Source organism: Diuraphis noxia, unplaced genomic scaffold (genome assembly GCF_037042655.1).
Source record: "Diuraphis noxia isolate RWA-SAM2 unplaced genomic scaffold, SU_Dnox_SAM2 contig0003, whole genome shotgun sequence".
Lineage (NCBI taxonomy): Eukaryota > Metazoa > Arthropoda > Insecta > Hemiptera > Aphididae > Diuraphis > Diuraphis noxia.
Genome location: NW_028301713.1, coordinates 67,560,157 through 67,580,052, shown reverse-complemented (window position 1 = coordinate 67,580,052; position 19,896 = coordinate 67,560,157). Strand labels below are relative to the sequence as shown.

Below are 19,896 nucleotides of genomic sequence, written 5' to 3'. Positions count from 1 at the left end.
AATTTTGATATTGATTTCACTTCTTTATTTACCTTAAAATTCAAGTACTCCAATCCATTTAAGTAAAGCACAGAAGACTTTTTTTACTTCTCCGAAGTTTTTTTTTGAAGATAATATACTCATATATAATAAAGAACTGATAGTAAAAATTAGATTTTTAATGAAAAATCGAAATGAATTTATAATCATGGAGTAAAACTTATATTTATAAGAGTTGGACTATTGTACATCAGTAATTAGATTAAAATTTACAATTTAATACATAAGTATTATTGGTTAATAAAACATTTTGTAAGTACACTTAAGAATATAATAGCTATTTTGAGTAATTATTCGTCATTATAATTGTCAGCCAGCTTCATACATAAATTCAATAATTGGTACAACAATCTTTTTTTTTTGTAGACGCTCGTGGTATGCGTTTCGAAATAAAAGAATTGTTGAGACATTTAACGCTTGTAAAACATAATATAGAAACCTATATTTGGCAAAAAAACAAAAAGCTATATAAAATGTTCACGAGGCTATTCGACGTTAAAAAATCTACGCGTCACACGCTTGTCACAGAAAACGTTTTTGTTCGTTTGTATTGGAATCGCATTCCACGCACATTCAAAATAATATACTGCGACGATACTGGCTGATTGTATTCTTCATGGATGTGTGATATTAATCAATATAATAATATAGCTTACGTTCAAAATTATTACACTCTCCGAAGCATATTGTACAATTATATTATAGTTTACGTGAATTTAAATTTATGAGTCCCTATATTCCTATATATAATCCCTAACTCTATTTTTTTAGTTATGTATAAAGTGTTGAATATCGCTTATGAGTAACAAATAATTGAGTCGCAAATCACACTATCTACTTAAAAATATCGGCTCTTTAAAACTTATCCGATTGTGTTTATACTAATTAACTTTTTGAACGACTACAGCTTACGCATTTTTGATTAGATATTCAAAAACAGAATATTTTTCTGAAAATTTAAATACGCAATAATCGAATATTAATCACGTATAGTTAATTAGTTAAAATACAATTTTAAAGTTTTAGATGAGCGTGTAGCCCCTCTTCAGCGTGGAGAACGTTGGCACAAGGGCACCCCGTCAAAACGTTTGACCACTGCACCGCATCAAAACTTGTGACGAATTAACTAACTAATTAACTAAGTTCGGAGTTAAATTTTTAAATAAAAAATATTTAAATAATTATAAAATTTATTTTGCTTTGAAATATGAAATTAAATATTTATGTTATGGAAAAACCAGTAACGATAAAAATAATATTGATTAATTACTTAAAAGAAACTTAAAAAAATGTACAAAACTGTTAATACTTTTCGAGAAAAATGAATGGTGATCTTGTAACGTTATCAAACAAGCGATGGTCAAATCTGGAAGTAACAAAATATTTTTTCTCACCATAATTTCTTAATGACATAGGAATAAAATAAACGTAGTTATTTCCTACGAGTATTCATAATAATAATAATAATAATAATAATAATACCTAAGAAATGTATGATCACTAATCAAAGATAGGTTGCAACAGCATATCATAACTAATCCACTATTCAAAAATGCATATCGATTTGCAAGGTTTAATCATCAGTACGTCATAGATAATATATATATATATATGTTGACACTAGATGGATAAAGTTTAGGATGGAAGTATCCTAAACCTTTATAAGGTACGTTTTCAAAGATGCATTTCTCGTTTGTCTCGCAATTAGCTTAATTAATATAAAGATGTGTGATACTTATGCTCTTAAATACAACAATATTTATACGGTTTATAAATTGTTATTAAGACAAAGAGTATATTTTAAATTAAACTCAAACTTAGGTTCAAGTGGATATTTTGTGCCATATTTTTTTAGTCCTTAATTTTTTTATTTTTATAAACCTGCCCATGAATTTCGTACGCAATCAATAAAACCATTTTATAGGTTTCAAATTATATTATTATTTAGAATTAAAAAAATATATTATAGTTGTAAAATAATACTAAATACCTACACAATTTGTAAATGTTTTTTTTTACGATAACTGTATATGAGCGTATTATATAATCCGATTATCACGAATTACTGCTAAATTTAAATTGTGAAAAGCCATCCTTCAGTAGTGACACTTTTCTACTCGGTTTTAATCAATGATTAATTTGAATTTATATGCGGTATCTATGTCATTGGTGAGCTAATCGTATGCTTGGATTTCCGGGGATATTATTTGAGTCGATATCAATAATGATTTGGGAGTGGTTAGTGGGATCGGTATCGTTTGTATAGATGATGAATGCAATTTATAAATTAATGTGTGAAAAGTGTGATTGGAGAAGTAGAAAGATACACTCATTATCAGGCGGATAGTGTAGTTGATTGGGATTTGAAATTACGCACAATGATAATATAATAGTAAATGTTCTCAATTTCGACCACCAACCATGTACATATTATGTTGAATTCACTGGTGTATACAAGGGAGGGGTGTTTTAGGCGGGGATTTGACACCCCCGTGTATAAATTATTTGTAACTCAGTATAAAAATATTCAAATCATTTATGTTATTCTTTTACCAAAAATATAAAACGATATTGCATATCATCAAAACTGCTTACCGTTTTAGTATACACGATTTCAATATTATAATGAGAGTGCAGTTTTAAAAGTACATCGCACATTAAGTTACGAAGGACAATTTTTTTTCAAAAATCTCTTTCTACTACGGATAAATAATATACCGCTAAAAATACGTATTATATAATATATATATATATATATTATAGATTAAGTTAGGTTAGTTTATTTCGATTACATCATGGTACCTACATAATACAACACTGATTGTATATGTATACGCGTGCGAAACGCAGCTTATACCTATATCGTAGAACCTATTTATATGAAATTCCATGTTTATATTTTTTGGCTTTTTGTCGTTACCCGAAATCCACAGATTAATACACGCGTATGTTTGATAAAAATAATGACTAGATGTACAACGATCTCATCCATCTTTATGTATTGTTATACAGTTTAAAAAAAACATCTGATTAATTATTATACGTAACATGACAAAAAAAAAAAATTAAAAAACAGCTGTGAAGCGAGAGGCGTTATGACTTCGGGGTAATGCGTTTATATTTACCCTTAGTCGCGACCATCGTTCTCCTATCACTATTATAATCCTCTATCATGCACAAAAAGTCCAGAAACCATTTATTTTTTTGCAAATATCTAAGTATCAATACTATCAGTTCCCAGTGGGGAGAACATATTTCATTTTTTTTTTTCGTATAATGCGCTATAGTATAACCTGCCTATATATAATATAGGTTAACCTTCTTGTAGGAACCTATATAGGTACATCAAGGATTGTATCTAACTGAATTTTACGCTTTTTATTATATTTGTTAATTTATTTTATTTACGTTAATCGATAATTTGAGTACCTTTTTTTTCTGATTGTTTTTCATCCATTTTTTTTTACTGTGCAGCTCACAAATCTCTTATTGTTCTATATAACTAACAATACATTTATATGCTTGTGTGAAAAATGACCAGTTTAATCTATGGGGAAATCGTACGAATTTTAGAAACTATATTGACATATAAGTATCGAATATCAAACAGCGATAGGTAGTAGGTACGTTAGGTAGTTTATTGTATTTATTTACATAATATCATAAAGTTTAGACTTTAGAAAACAGTGTTGAAGAGTGAAATGTTAATGCACTTATTTGTGTATACTATTTGTCGCACATCTAAAATGTAAATACCTGCAGATGTTTATGGTCTAAGGATTTAACAATGCAAAACAAAAAAAAAATTTAATATGCACATATTTATGCATAAAAAATTATTAAAATAATACTAAAAATAAAATAAAATAATTATAAAATATACGAAATAATTTTTTTGTAGATTCATTTTATTTTAGTTTTATCTTATTATAATATTATGTAGATTTTAGTATGTGTGATTCTCTAACAAAAACATAAAAATTTCAAATCGTTTTTAATATATTTTGGTATATTGTATCCATCACAAACCATTATTTTAATAATTATGAATCGAAAGTATAAAACTCGTGTTTTTTTCCCAATGATTCAAATAATATACACAATGTATGGTAAATAAAGTATAGCACATATTTGTTTCATAATACATTGTATACATAATATGTGTCGAGTTTTGAAAATAAAATTTAGTAGTGTTAATATGTTTAGGTATATATAATATATTTGGTTGATTACGCGTTAATCTTCTGAAGGATTTGGTGTTTTTAACAAGCTTCCAGTGCCAGGAGTAAGGGATAGAGACTGGTATAAAAAATTTTTCCCAGGCTATCTAAAAGTTAAGCTGATCCAGTGACCCCAGATGTGAGTCAGTTCGTAGTCCATATTTTTTTTTTATAATAATATTTAGGGTTAATAAAAAAACAATATTTTTATATTACATACCTATTCTAAAAATTATTTAATACCTTAATTTTTTTACTTGAACCTTTAAAATCGTAAAATAAAAATAAATTGAAAAAATAATATAGGCTAGGTTGTTCAGGGTGGCACGATAAAAATAGGTTTGGTGCACAAATTGATATATCGGCTTTAGTGAATAATAACAATAATAATATAAGTACGGCTATCCAACAAAATTATCCAATTGTTAACTCTAGGCTAGAGTCTCTATCAATGTCGCTTTTCTTCGAAGAGAGCTGCAAAAACTTTTCTTGATTTTAATAAATAATTTTTAAATTGCATACTATAATATGCGTGCATTGTATTCAATCATACATGATTCATCATATCAATGTAACCTTTTTTTCTCGGTAGTTTACATACTCCCGTGCATCATAGAATAGAGCCGTCACTAAATTAATATTTGATATCTAACCATACATAATTTAACGTGTCCTGATCGACTGACTGATCAATGTACAGAGCTATGATAGCTAGATACTTGATATTTGCATGGCAACCAGCATATAAGGGTATACTAAGAAATGATTTTCAAAATTTTGCATTTTGAAGAGGTGATCGGGCGAGGATTGTGTGCTTAAATTTAAATTTTTTCTTTTTGAGTTTAAATGATTGCCATCGGATACAGATTATGATATTGCAGCATTAAAAATTATTTTTTTTTTGTATAAAAATAGTTTCCTCGGGCAGATGAGATAAAAGCATGCATAAAATCATCGCGTGTATAGCCTCGAATAAACATAGACAGTATATCTTAAACCCCCCCTATAGGGTATTACCCCATTTAGTATTATCTTAGTTTAAAATATTTCACGCACTTGAGAGATTTTTGTGTCCTTTAAAGGTGAAAACATTATTATGCATATACGAAATTGTGTACCTATCAGTGTATTTTTCGGAACTAATAGATCATTGCATATACTGCAAAAGTTTTCGAAATATATGAAGTGAATTTTTTTAAATGCTTTAAATCCACAGCTGCAATTATTAGTCATTAATAATTACTATATCCATAATGTTAAACGTTACTTTTTGTGATGCGACGGGTCCGTGAAGCAGTGCACGCATGTCATGATGAGCAATATGAACGCAAAGTTGAGGAAACACGTGACGGCTATGATAACAAGCACTTCGTTGGTCGTGTAGCACATGCTGTCCGGCGCGGCGTGCGGCAGAACATGCGGTGGCGGCGGCGGCTGCGGTGACCTGGCCGCGGTGTCGTTGCTGCCGGCCGCAGTGACCAACGCGTCGTGCCGGCGGTGATGTCGGCCCGCGGTGGACGCGGCCGGGCGAACGACGTCGGCCACCGACGCCGCGGCCACCGACCCGCCCGCGGACGGCCATCTGTTCGGCTGTGCCATTTTGTGGTGCCTGCCGTGGTGCCGGACCGTACGCCGTCCGTCTGCACCGACGCTGAGGCCACCGTCGTCGTCGTCGTTCATGGCCGCTCAGCGGTGGCCGCCGTCGATCATTTCCGCGATCTGTGCTCTACATCCACTTCGAGTGCCACCGGATCGCGAGTCTGTGGAAAAAACCATCAAAACTGTGATACCATTTCTTTTTAATAAGAATAATCTTTTTTTAAAATTTTTTTTTTCTATATTATAAAATGGCTTGACAAGGTCATCTTAACTTATTGATACAATTAAATTAACATTTTTAACACTTTACAAATGATAATGCATAATTATTATAAATTATTTACAACAGACTACAAGGATTTACATCGATAAATATTACATAATATGGTACAAAAAAGTAGAAAATAAAAAGGTATTTATTTAATTAATGGTGTTGAGATAGGGCATTTTTTGTGGAGGATGACCACGCTTGAGCCACCGGAGGTTAGAATTATCACCAAGTTTGGAGTATTTCGTGCTTTTTGAAATCGTTTAGTTGACCAAAGATATTTATCATAAAATTTTATATGTAGGCTTAAATGTATGGGAGTTTTGAAGTCAGTGTGGTGTGCTTGGTTTCTTATGAACCAAGGTGCGTTGGAAAATGTACGTTTGATAGGAAAACTTGGATTTTATTTAAAGAATAATCCTAGTAAGTATTATAATAATCATATTATTACAGTGGCTGCACATTTACAATCGGAAAGTAAATTTGAAAACGAGACGACATGAAAACTCAATTGACTTTAAAACATTGTATTAAATAATTTTATGTAGATACAATGAGTCAGTGTAATCGCCGTAGCTGAGCTACAAATAATGCAATTTAAGTAATATAAAATGTATTAAAGCTTAACCGGGAAAACAATAATCAGATTACCAAGGCAATATTGAACAGAAGATATAATTGAAAAAAAGGTATACATATATTCTTTAATATTAACTTAATTAAATTTATATTTAATTCACAAGGAAGACGTGAAACATATTGTACCTATAAATGGATAAAATAATAATAGAATCAAAGAATCAGACACGTTGCCATATACTCGATAAAATGTTTGTTGTTATTTTATATTTTTTTTCTGGGGGGGGGAGGGGTCAACCGCTCACCATTTCCGTCCCAATGGTAGTGACTGAATATAATGTTATACTCTTATGTTTTTACCACCAAATAACTATGTACAATATTATTTATAACAATATTTGCGTTCAAAAGAACCATTTTTGTGTCGTTTTTTAAATATTAGAGTGAATTGAACAATATTATCAAATATAACGATATGCAGCCCCCTCCTCCCAACATCATATTTTTGGCCCTGGTACCGAACAAAATTTAGGCCTGAAATATTTTTCTAATATATATTGAAGTAATTATTTATTTACATAAACGCCGAACCCCTCGAAAATCTGGGTTTTCAGTACTACGTGACCTGGCGATATGAGAACATTACTTGTGTATAGTTGTGTTGTACATTATTTAGTCGATAAGACTATAACAACATTTAAATTCTTAAGTATGTTAAATATTTAAAAAAAAATGCTCAAAATTTGTTTAAAAATTTAAAATTTATAAGAAACTATTAATTAACAAACGCAGTAAATGTCTTAACAATCTTAGTATGTTACCTTTAAGCAATAGGCCAATTGATTCTATTGATATTAAAATATTAACGACGCAAAATGGTTCTGCTGAACAAAAATTTAATATAATGTCATGTTGTACGTTTGTTAGGTGGAATCTCTACAACGAAAACAGCAATAATAAAATTGTAATCCTATACAATTTTATTTAAATTTCTCACACATACAAAGTTTCGTGTGTTTTAGGTACCTATTAACATATTAGATATCTAGGAAGTTTTCCATAGTGCTATTTTAAATGATATGCAGTCGTAGTATAATAATATATTTTATGTATTATACATAAAAAAATATATATATGGCTAGAAGCGGATTATCCCTTTCGGGGCTAAAGCTTAAGTTTCGTGTATATATATTATATGATATACAATGTATACATAGATAATACGGAGGACGCAGGCAGTCAAACTTTCATCACTCTGTCAAAGATGAAAAACCAATTGGGATCTTTTCGTTCGGGATAGCAAAAAAAAAAAAATAAAAAAAAAAATAAAATATATAAAAAATGAAATAAATTAAATCAAAATAAAATTTGCTGTCCTCTCGCCAAAATGTATCGCCCTTGGCACGTGATCACTACCTCGCTTCGTTTTAATGCATTATACTTATATGCGAGTGCCGAGTGGTGTATACATAAAATCAAAAAACACGCGAATAACCTTCAGTTAATTCCCCTCTCCCTAAATAATCGTAGTTGGTAGTTGTGCTATTTTTTTTTTCACTGTTCCGCGAGAGCTAGGTAAAATTTTTTTTTAATTCGGCGGTGATGAATATTCAATGAATATGGCCTAACCTAACCTTATCCATATATATTGTACAGAAATCACACTAAAGATCGATTTGATGATCGACAAACTATATAATATTATTATGAGTTATGATCACATTACTAGACAAGGTAATGCCCATAACAACAGTGAGTGGTGGTAAAAGATCTCACAGTGATGATGGACGTCTTGACAGCAGTATACAATTTTATTATTTTTATTTATTTAATACTACCATCACTGCCATATATATCAATATGAGTTAGTATGAGTAACTCAGTAACCGAAAAGCGAATTTTATCTTTTACCACTTTCTAATACACTCATTATACTTATTTTAGTCATTTTATGAGGTTATGACACATACTCAGTAATAGGTAGTTAAGTTCTCATGAGTAAGGTAAGGATATTTATGACCTTAAAATATACCTAAACAGTCAAACATGACATTTCAAAATTCGTTAAAAAATAATTTATTGTATTATTCAGTGTATTTTTAATTATAAAATTAATATCCAATAATCGTTAATGATATAATTAATTTTGGATTGTTAATAACAATATTACCTAAATTTGTGTAGGTAGCTGATTACTATTTATCTCTAATAAAAATATACAATATTATAAGTTTATTATTACTTAGGTAAGGTTTTTTTTAAATATTTGATATTTAAAATCTGTGTTTGACAGCACAATAAGTAAATAGGATAATATTTATGTACACTATTATAATTTTGAATAATATGAAGAGGGAGGCCAACCAGTGATGGAACTCAACGTGAATTTATTTTAGATTAACAAATCTCTGATTTATGGGTTGAGTAGATGAGATTTACGATACTAACGAGTTAGTAATGGAAGGTAGTTTGAAATAGAAAGATCTGTAATCTTTGGTGGATAATTGGTCAACTGACTCGATTTTTAGGTCATAGTGTAGTGAAGAGTTGGATACAAACCAAGGCGCAGACGTTATCATATGGAGGGTAATGGACTGTAATGCTTGTATGGTGCGAATATGGGAGGTAAGGTTTTTAAAAAATTGTTTCATTTGAAATCTTAGGGAAAATTACCTCAAAATGTACAATTAATGTTACAGAAAATAATTTTGAAATAAAACAATTTCGTAATAATATAAACGTTGATTTATTGGTAGTTAAAAAAATACAACTAATATTATTATGTAAGATGAAATTTGGTCCTACGTCACGGTCACCACAAAACGGATTTATAATTTGGTCAACGATTTACGCGTGGCTAAAAAGATAAAATATACTAAAATCATGTTAAGCCCAACGCCCTAACCCTACAAGTAATGAGTGAAGTAACTTACGATAGAGATAAGTACTTCAAGAGTTTCACGACGATGATGAGCTGCCACGTCTGCAGTAATCGATCTCCTATTTGAGGTGGTAATTTAATAATATTATGCTGACACGTGTGATGATAATTAATAATATTTTAATTAATAATTATATTGTTTGCGCTTAAACCTTATAATACACGTTAATATTTTTTTGTCTTTGAAGCACAAATAACACTAACAAGTAACAAGTGATTTGTATTCTTTGTAATCAAAACGGGACTCGTATGTTTGCTATGCAATTGTATATAGGTATGCGTTCTCTTATAATTTTTATATTGGACTTGTCGGTGGTCCAGTCAAACAGGAGAGACCCGCATTGGTGGAGGAGAGACGGAACACCAATTTGAGAACAGAAAAAGAATGGCGATCGCAATGAATTTGGTTTTAAGGAGTCCACGTAATCACGTAGAAACACTTACACAATGTTACAAATTAATGTTTGGTTGGAACAAGAGAAATATGATGGGGAAAAAGTTCATCTTTTCCTAATTAAATTGTTCAGGAAAACCGTTCTGTCATTATTTGCCATATTTCATATATATATATATAAGTATATATAATACATAAATAGTATGATGGTGTTCACGATTTCGCCGAAACTTTAATTGACATACATTGAAACCTGCTGCTGCTGCAATTCCGTTGTGAAAACGATGACGTATCATGAAAATAAATCCCGTAGCAATCTCGTAATAAAATAAACAGTTTTCGTCCATCGAAATTCTCATTTCAATTCTCATCATTAAATTTATGTATACATAAATGGATACACAGTTTTTCGTACAATGCACGTTTAAATAATACATATTATTTGAAATAGGCAATAATATTACATTTTTATGGCTGAATAATAATAAATAAATATCAAAAAACTACAGACTTATTAATACCGAATCTTGAACTCTAGTGATTCGAAAGAAAATTGTATGACCTTTTAAAAAAACACAACTCTATTGATGTGATCACTTATTTTAATTTTAAAACATTATTCATTGTCAATTAGACAAAAGGTACATGATAATATATATACGATTTTAAATAAATCTTTAGCTGCCTAAATAAAATATTATTCACGCCACGATAATGGTTATTGTGCGAGTGTTTTGTCCACGTATGCAGCGGTATGTGGTTTCATTGTTGTTTAATATGTGACCCCGGCTATAGTAACCACTAACCATGTATTAAAATTTTTATTTTTATTGCTAAGGTTGCTGTTAAAGTTAAATATGCTATATTATACTTATAGCATCAACATACCAAACGTATGAATAATAAATGGTTATAAACTTATAAGGGTCTCATTTATATTATTATAACACATTAACAGTACTTAAAATTTGGAATTAATATTATGTTTTAAAAGGACGAGTATCCTGCAACACTCGTTGTCCCTGTTAATGTGAAGTAGATGATTTTTCGGAAAAATTTAACGCATCCAAATAAAAATCATTTTTGGGGATTATAATATGTATATTATATTATATATACTTGAACTCTAACTTTCCATAGTTTATACATTTAAATACCATATTTGAGCCAACATATTTTGTTTATTCAAATATTTAAATACTTCAACATTTTCAAAAATCATCTTAATCAATTTTTTATGAATAATTAAAAAAGTCAACTTTTAAATAAACATTTTTTTAAATATCAATATTTTTCCGGGTGAATTAAATTAAAACGTAATAACTTTTTTTTTAAATATCATTTTAAGGAATTGTTAGAAATAAGTAAATCTAAATATTATTTATCATCCATATGATTTACACAGTTTATTTTATATTTAACTATAATATTAATTTTTCATTGTTCATTTGTCAGATATTTCTACTTCAACCTGTGCATATGTATATTATACATCATAATATCGTAATTTGGATTTTGATATGACAAGCATGCAAGTGTGTATAACACTGATTAAATACGAACCCGACTATAAGGACGACTTAGGTTTTGGAAATGGATCAACCGTTTATCCTTATTGCGCGATCTGCGTCCAAGAATTAAAAGTATAAAATGACTTTATATGGTGAATATTTACTTATTCTACTCAGATGTAGGAAGTAACAGTGCACGCGACATTTTTTTACAGAATTTTTCTTTTTTTGATCATTATACATAATATAATTATCTACAAAAAGAATTTCCTATACTTTTCGCTATTATTGTTTTCGTCATTTTTATATTCGCGATTTTGACTTTTGCTGTTATTTTTTCACGGTTTTAACTTGTACCGAATGCACCCCCATACTATATATATACTATTATATCCGTCATAAGCCGACACCGTTTATGCGTCTCAATCGTTGCAGGAGTTCAGAAATATAACTATAACGTAATCGATTCAGACACCGGTATTGTCAAATCCGCTCAAATTCGATAGCGTCATAACCTCCCCGAGTTCAGCACTGCGAATCGATCGAGCTGAGTATACTTAAAACGATACAGCTTCAGCAGACTTCATATTTTTTTATGATTGAACAATCATTCGTCGAACATTACATCAACGGCGAAAAGAACTGCAAAATATATAGTTGTATGTATAGGTGTAGCATGGTATTGTTTTTAGGAGGCTATAATATTATTATGGTTTTTATTGTAAAATATAATATCACGACGAGACCGTTTGACGTGCGCGTATAAATGCGTTTGAAAAATATTATGTATTGTTACAACTTTTTTAAGAGCGGTTACCTTATACTGTATACGAATTATTATACGAATATAAAGACGAGCCGACGACAAAATATTATTGTTATACAATATCGGTTCATGCAGGAAAACGAGTGCTTGTAATAAAATCGCAGTTTTAGGTTTCTCGACGAACGCAAACCAATTGGCGAGGAAAAGTAAAACAATATAATTTTTAAATGGAAGTTATATATTATTATTGTATAGATTATAGTCTATCGTAGCGCATTTATACGGTTTATGTAGGTCCCTACGATGATAAATTTAATATCTATGACTATTTTGATCCATTTAAGTGTTTACCCTATTATTTCAAAAACATTTTTTTAATAATATTTATATACAATTTATTTGAAATTATACGTGCATGATAATATTAAATAAACTAAATATTTTCAAAAAAGTAAAAATTTTTCGAGGTAATAAAATTAGACACTTAAATGGATCGCTCATCTTTATGTACTTATAAGTTACGAAAAATATATTGTTACGACTCTTTTTAAGAGCGGTTTCCTATAGGCTATATAATCAAGGCTGGGCATTAACGAGTTAATAAGTTAAAAGTTAAGTTAATTTTAACTTATTTTTATCTACGTTAACTTAAAACCAACTTCTACTTTTTTAATATTACCAATTAAGTTAATTTTGAAATTTTCTTCGTTTTATCTAGAATATATTTTAGTCTAGCCTATATTGTACAAATGATTATATACGAATATATAAATATGAACCGATGACAAAATATTATATAAATACAATATTGATTAGATTAGGTTATAATAATACATTATAGGTTCTCGGAAATCGTGTTTTAGAACAGCACGATAAAGTATATTTTAAAATCAATGATTATACCATAATGAATGTGCAATTATATGTTTCGCGACTATCGCAAACCGATTGGTAAGAGAAAAAGTAAAACAATACTATTTTAAAAGGGAATTTATATATATTATTATTAGGGTCCGGATTAAAATGCACTTAAAAACATATAAATATGCTTTCAAAAGTAGCCAAAAATATCTTTAAAAAATGTAGTTTACCTCGAAAATGACCTTAAAATGCCATTTACATATTTTTTTTAAAAACAATTTATTATTTTGATTTGGAATTTATCATTAAAATATATTTATTATTTTATTAAAAAAAAAAAATGGAAAAATTGGCTTGATGCTGTTATGATATTAACACGCATACGTTTTGAAGCAATATTATTCATTCTAAACATACGACATAGATACTAAAATATATATTAATATATAGAACAAATATGCTTTAAAAACCTTTAAAAATGTTAAAAATGCTCTAAAAATAAAAAAAACGCCAAAATATGCGAAAAATGCAGAATAAAATTCGTTACATGAAACGAATTATGTAGGCACCTAATTGAAAATCATTGTCTATGATCAACCAAAAGAAGATGCATTTTGAATTGAAATCCGGGCTTTAATAATAACAATTATTATTACACAGTACAACTATGCGTGTTCGTGGTTTGTATACCAGATACCTAGATATACCTAGGTATAACATAATAATAAATTACGTATACCTCCTACACGGCTACACAACCATTGTAACGTACATAATACAATAGCTATCCGATGGTTCGATTGTGTGTAAGTTAATCAACAATAGTTTTTTTTACACGCGAACACACATACACGAGCGCCCGTTCGAGTCCGTACGCTATATGTGCTCGTGCGAACATGGAAACAATTTCGACAACCGAATAAAACAGAACAAAGATAAAGAGCCCACGTGGTTCGGATCGAGAATTCCGGTACGTATTAAATATCACTTTTCAGTATCGAAGGTGCGTATATAAAGTGTAATGTTCTGAAATGTCAACGTCGGAATTCACATATATAGGTACTTCCCCGACATACCTACCCTTTATATATATAGAGAGAGAGAGAATAAGAAAGTGAGTGAGTTGAATGCGCGTTATTTAGTTGTATCAAAGGAAAAATAAAATGTTACGTATTTGTTCTACAGCTGCAGCAGTCTTGGCGCGCAGTTCATTTCAATGAATGAATAGTCCGTTGATTATTACTTTGGTGTGTTTTAAGAATTAAAAAAAAAAAAAATAAAAACCATGTATTTTTTAATATAATGTAAGAAAGTAGATACTTAAATAAAATCTGGATAATCTGCGATATTTTTAAATCGTGGTGACATTAAAAATCTGAAAATCGTACATGGACTTACAAAATTGCTTAAATCGATAAACCCAATATGAACAAAAATAATAAATTATATAGCTTATAATGTTATGGTTTTTACTTTTGTTTTATTGTCAACAGGTCGCTATTTGGTGGCTCCTAGTCTGTAATAATTTCAATGAATTAGGCAGGTGCAAAGTAATTTAAAGATTTCGTTAAAAACAGTGCACAAGAATAATATTGCGGTCACACTCTTATCTTAAAATAAAGGCAACACAAATTGCGACCTGTGTTCAATTGCTAATTTTTTTTTTGCGGTTTCTATACTTAACTATAATTAGTTTATAAATATTATGATATGTGAAATTCAAAATTTATTATTTCATACATTGTAATAACTTGATTATATGCAAGTACATCTTATATGATTTCAGGTTTGTATGATATAATAGTTTGTATGTTTAACTTAACGAATACATTAAATTATAAATTATGTTAACTTAGTGTACATTTTATTTGGCAATATTTTTTAATAGGCTACTTATAATTACTGTATAGGTTGAATAGCAACACGAATTGCATTTCAGACGCAATTCATTCACAATGGTTCATTTAACTGACTTGGTTCGCAATTCGTGTGCGCCAGTTAAAAATATACGGGTTCACCTACTTAAGGGATGCGATACTAAGGACTAAAGGAAAGTTTACCAATTGCGCTTAAAATGACCTTTTCATGTACCACTTGGGCTCAAAACATTTAAAGGTCGATATACCAATTGCGCTCTAAAAAATTTAGGGTCGATATACCAATTGTGCTTTAAAAATTTTAGGGTCGATAGACCACTTGCGCTCTATACATTTTACATTACCTAAGGGAATCTTATTAGTTAGTTACTAACCGAGTTTTTGCGAGTATTAATGCATAATAAATTGTGAGATTTCTAGTATTTTACTACCTTTGAAATAGTTACCACCCATGAATCAAGGAGCATTTAACTCATAATCTATAAGCCGCGTGTTGAACCTAAACCCAATTCGGTGGAACTTATAGCCATTATACAGTTTAATTAATGAAAACTAAAATAAAATAATATTAATAATAATAATAAGATTTTGAGTTTAAGGTAATCATGATTGTCTTTTGCATGTCTTAAGAATAATAATAATTTTTTAAATATTAATTTGAGTATGGAATTTCAATTTAGAAGAATATAATTTGGTTAGTTTACAGAATACTATATTTGTTCAACACGAAGAAAGGAGAATATAATCATAAGTATAACATGACAATTATAATAAAATAATTAATTTTGTCACCACAGTCCACGAGGTATAATAATAACAAGCTGATTTAAAAAAAAATATAATAAAAATAAATTAATAGGTACACTAACCGGTCACAAGTTTGATCGTCAATTATTCAAAATTAAATCGTAATTATAAATATAATAAAAATATATATAAACACATAAATTATTTTTCGGGAGTATTAATAGATACATAATAATATTATAATTCATATTTAAACATTACTATAATAATAATTAATAACACACAATCTTTAAAAATTATTTTCTGTTAATTTCGCCAGATTTGTATTTATCAATATAAGAATTGATTGTTAATTTTTTTGTTAAATATGCTCTATTTGAAATATATAAAGAGTGCAATTGGTACACTTACCATAAAATGTATGCAGCGCAATTGGTATATTGACCCTAAAATACAAATTTTGTTTTAGGCACGATTGGTCCATGCCCGTCTAAAGTAGTACATGATATTAAAGATTTATCAAAAACGAGAGATTTGGACATTTATAATTTTTAATTTATGCAAGTCGGTTTGAGTTAGGCGCAGTTGTATCGGTAGTTATCATTTTTTTTTTTTTTTTTGGAAAGTCATCTATCTAATACAGTGTTATTACAAATACGAAAAAGTGTATTACTGCGGAATTTAAGCCGTGATTCGTCGAGATAGTCATCTAGCTAAAGTGTATTTGAATGCTAGCAATATTCAGTAGACATTGTAATATTAAGCTGATGAAATTCAAGAATTAGGTAGGTATATTAATTATTAACGCATATTATAACTACACTTTATCCATGTTTATCTAAATATAATATATAATATACCTATATAGGTACGTTCGGGAAACATCTACAAAAAAAGATAATATTATAATTAACCACAACTAACTGACGTCTGAAAAAAATGACATCCCGGACAATATATCAGTCCTGTAAAATGCTATTTATTACATAAATAATATACGTATACCACGCACTCAAAGTTAGTTTAAGTAGTAGGTACCTATCTATATATATTTGTTACGGTTACTGCTATAGCCTTTTAGCCTCAAACGGGTTAATTACAATGGTACTTAAACGACCGGAAGTATTCGTCGTTAGCTCGCTGCAGCATTGTAGTGTTTATAATATGTACATGTAATAATATTATATTATTATGATATTAATATTATATGTATAGTATGTGTGTGACTACCATCGATTCACCGGGACGCATAACCGCAGTTGACTTACCATTTACCTACCACTCACTCCTGCAGCTGAAGTATGATATACAGGGTGTAACAGAAATACCTGACAAAAAAAAAAAAAATTATGCCAATTCATCATATTATGACAATTTTTTTTAATATTATATGATAAATAATTAATTTAAGAAATATAGCCATGTCAGCTAATTCTCAAAAATCATATTTTTTAAAAAGTTATTGCGTTCCAAATTAATTTAACCAAAAGAATATTTAGTTTAAAAAAAAAATAAACTACTTGACTTAGATAAATCTTTTTACCATAAAAATTTCAAAATTGTTTTTATAATTAGATACACAAATAGACTATTTTGAATTTATCCATAATTTTTTTTATTAAATTAATTTTTTTTATCTTCAGCACTAAAAAATAAAACATAAAAAAATTACTATACATGTAGTGTTAGATTCATTTAATGAACAAAAAAAAAATAAAATAAATAAATAAATGTTAATGTGAAAAAAAGGTTAGTCCAAAAGTCAGTTCTATCTGTTACACCTTGTATATAGATAGGTCTAGAGTGGGTGTTAAATTCACATCTTATCATTCCAACCCAATGCCGCGAGTTTAAGTTTTTCCCCAATGTCACCCACGCCCTTAATCATCGTCGTGTTGTCTGTTTCCACGAAAGATTATATTAAAGGTATCTTTGTACGAATTCCAACGAAAATATAAACAATAATTACTATTTAAGATATTTTTCAAAACTCTATATACCTACCTCGTATAATAATTATTTCATCACGACCGGAAACGGTTGTCAGTCGTGTGACTGCAGATGAAGATTAAAGCTTCAGTCAGTCAAAACAACGAAAAAACCTTTATGAAAAATTACTTATTAATTTTTGAATCAATTATTTAACCATGTTGATTGTTTTTTGCATAATGTCTAAAAATATTTAAGTGATAAAGAGTTACCATGGGCATATTAAGCTAGCCTACAAAATTTAAAGTGCTTCCATGCGTATACAATCTCTAAATGGCATTACGTGGTAAAGACGTTACGAAAAAAGTCTACTTATGGTATTTGATATACAAATTGTAATAAACACTATGCTCATTTTTTTTTACTTTAATGAATTTTGATACCAAACCTATGTTTATTTTTGTAATGATAAATATTTTTATTGTTTATCAGTGTACCTATATAGGTACCAGATATATTTACTATAGGTATAATACGCTGTTAATACTAACAAGTTTGAGTGTGCATTTTTTTCTAGGTACATTGTTTTAAATTTTTGGGCATAAAATGATTTATTTTATGGCGAAAATTCCCATCCATAATAATATAATATATAAAAAAATAGTATAGGCACCATATTAGGTGAAGTCTACTATTACAACTTTTCAATAGGAGTCGTTGAAGGTTTGATTATTTCACACTTTTATACGTCAATACGCTTCAAATTTAAGAAAATATTGTTAAATATAATACTTATCAATCCCGACGCAGTAACGAAATCCAAGAAAATACCAATTATTCGTCAATTAGCAACCCATTTTCTGTCTACTCCTGCACCCCTGAATAACACATTTTTTTTTTTTTGTTAAGTAAAATATTTTTCAAGTAAAAACTATACAACAACAAGTTATGCAAATTTGGAGAAAAATACGTTGGTAAACGCTGCAACGGATTTTATATGGAAAGACGCTGCAGCATATCCGGAAAAGCGGCTTGCAGGGCATTGTAAAACGTACAATGAAAAATTCGCTTTATATTTATGACACACAATGTGTCACGTCGATAACACTGCTGCAATAATACGGCAAGAGTATTTGATATTTACCTATAATCTATATATAACATATTATAAACTGCACTATTGGAAAATAAAGTTCCATAGAAAACGATATTGTTACAGCTCAAACCAAAACTATAACATAGAGAGAGTAATATAGTTTAATAAAAAATAAAATATTTTAAAGTACCTATCTAATATCTATATACTGTTTGTATAAACATAGTAAAATATTGATATCAAATCATTATTTCAAAGTGTACTTACTTTAACAACTACGAATGAAATAAATCATTCGACAAATTTTTATTCAAATGTATCATAATATTGGATGCGCTTACATCAAAATTTTATAAAACAGAGTTAGTCAAAAGTTTTCATTATACAGCTTGTCTTAATCTTTCCACAAAACGTAGGTGACCTGCAAATTATATTAGATAGGACATAGAAAGAAAAAATCAAAATTTAAATGTAGTATACTATTTTAGATAATATTTTTCCTCTGCAAAAAAATTGGTAGAACCATAGATATGTTTTTGAGTATAAAACAGTGGAAAAATATTTACAGAAATATGAATAATAATTTAGAATCATATTATTGATTTTTAATATAATAATATATTTGCTTGTTTTTTTATTGATTTGTGATTCTATGGCGATAAAAAATCGCAAAAAATTAGTTAGAAAAAACAAGTTGTATCAGACCGAAAACATATCTACGTCAATAGGTATGTTTTATTGGTTAATTATCTAAAATAATTTATGTACAGTCATGTCATGATAACTTAAAAAACTTAACAACTTGTTTTTTTTTTATCATCCTTGAGGGTTGGTTAAGTTAAATTTAAAATAGCCATCTCAAATAATACATACCCCCTAGTGATGTTTTGTCTATTTTCAAATTTTAGTTATTAGTTTATTTCAATTCGACTGTATGTATTAGATTGATATTATATTTATGATTAAAAAGTTAATAATTAGCATAATGTTTGAACATTTAATAGAAATTATGCGCAGAAAACTGAAATCAAGTGTTTAACGTTTAGAATAAAATAATATACCAATCGTC

General features: G+C 28.9%; 2 protein-coding genes across 12 annotated transcripts in view; one reads left to right on the top strand and one right to left on the bottom strand.

The window, feature by feature from the left end:
* The window catches only part of LOC107168177 (uncharacterized), a 213,107-nt gene that overhangs the window by 24,181 nt on the left and 169,030 nt on the right, over positions 1 to 19,896 (bottom strand). For all 11 annotated transcript variants that reach the window (XM_089222101.1, XM_089222105.1, XM_089222100.1 and 8 more), the window contains one exon: positions 5,527 to 6,019. In XM_089222101.1, coding sequence (XP_089078227.1) covers positions 5,527 to 5,939 — 413 coding nt within the window. In that variant the 5' untranslated portion in view covers positions 5,940 to 6,019. The remainder of the gene's footprint in view (positions 1 to 5,526; positions 6,020 to 19,896) is intronic.
* Positions 1 to 19,896, top strand: part of LOC107169549 (sphingosine-1-phosphate phosphatase 2-like) — an 88,644-nt gene that overhangs the window by 47,556 nt on the left and 21,192 nt on the right. The window lies entirely within an intron of this gene.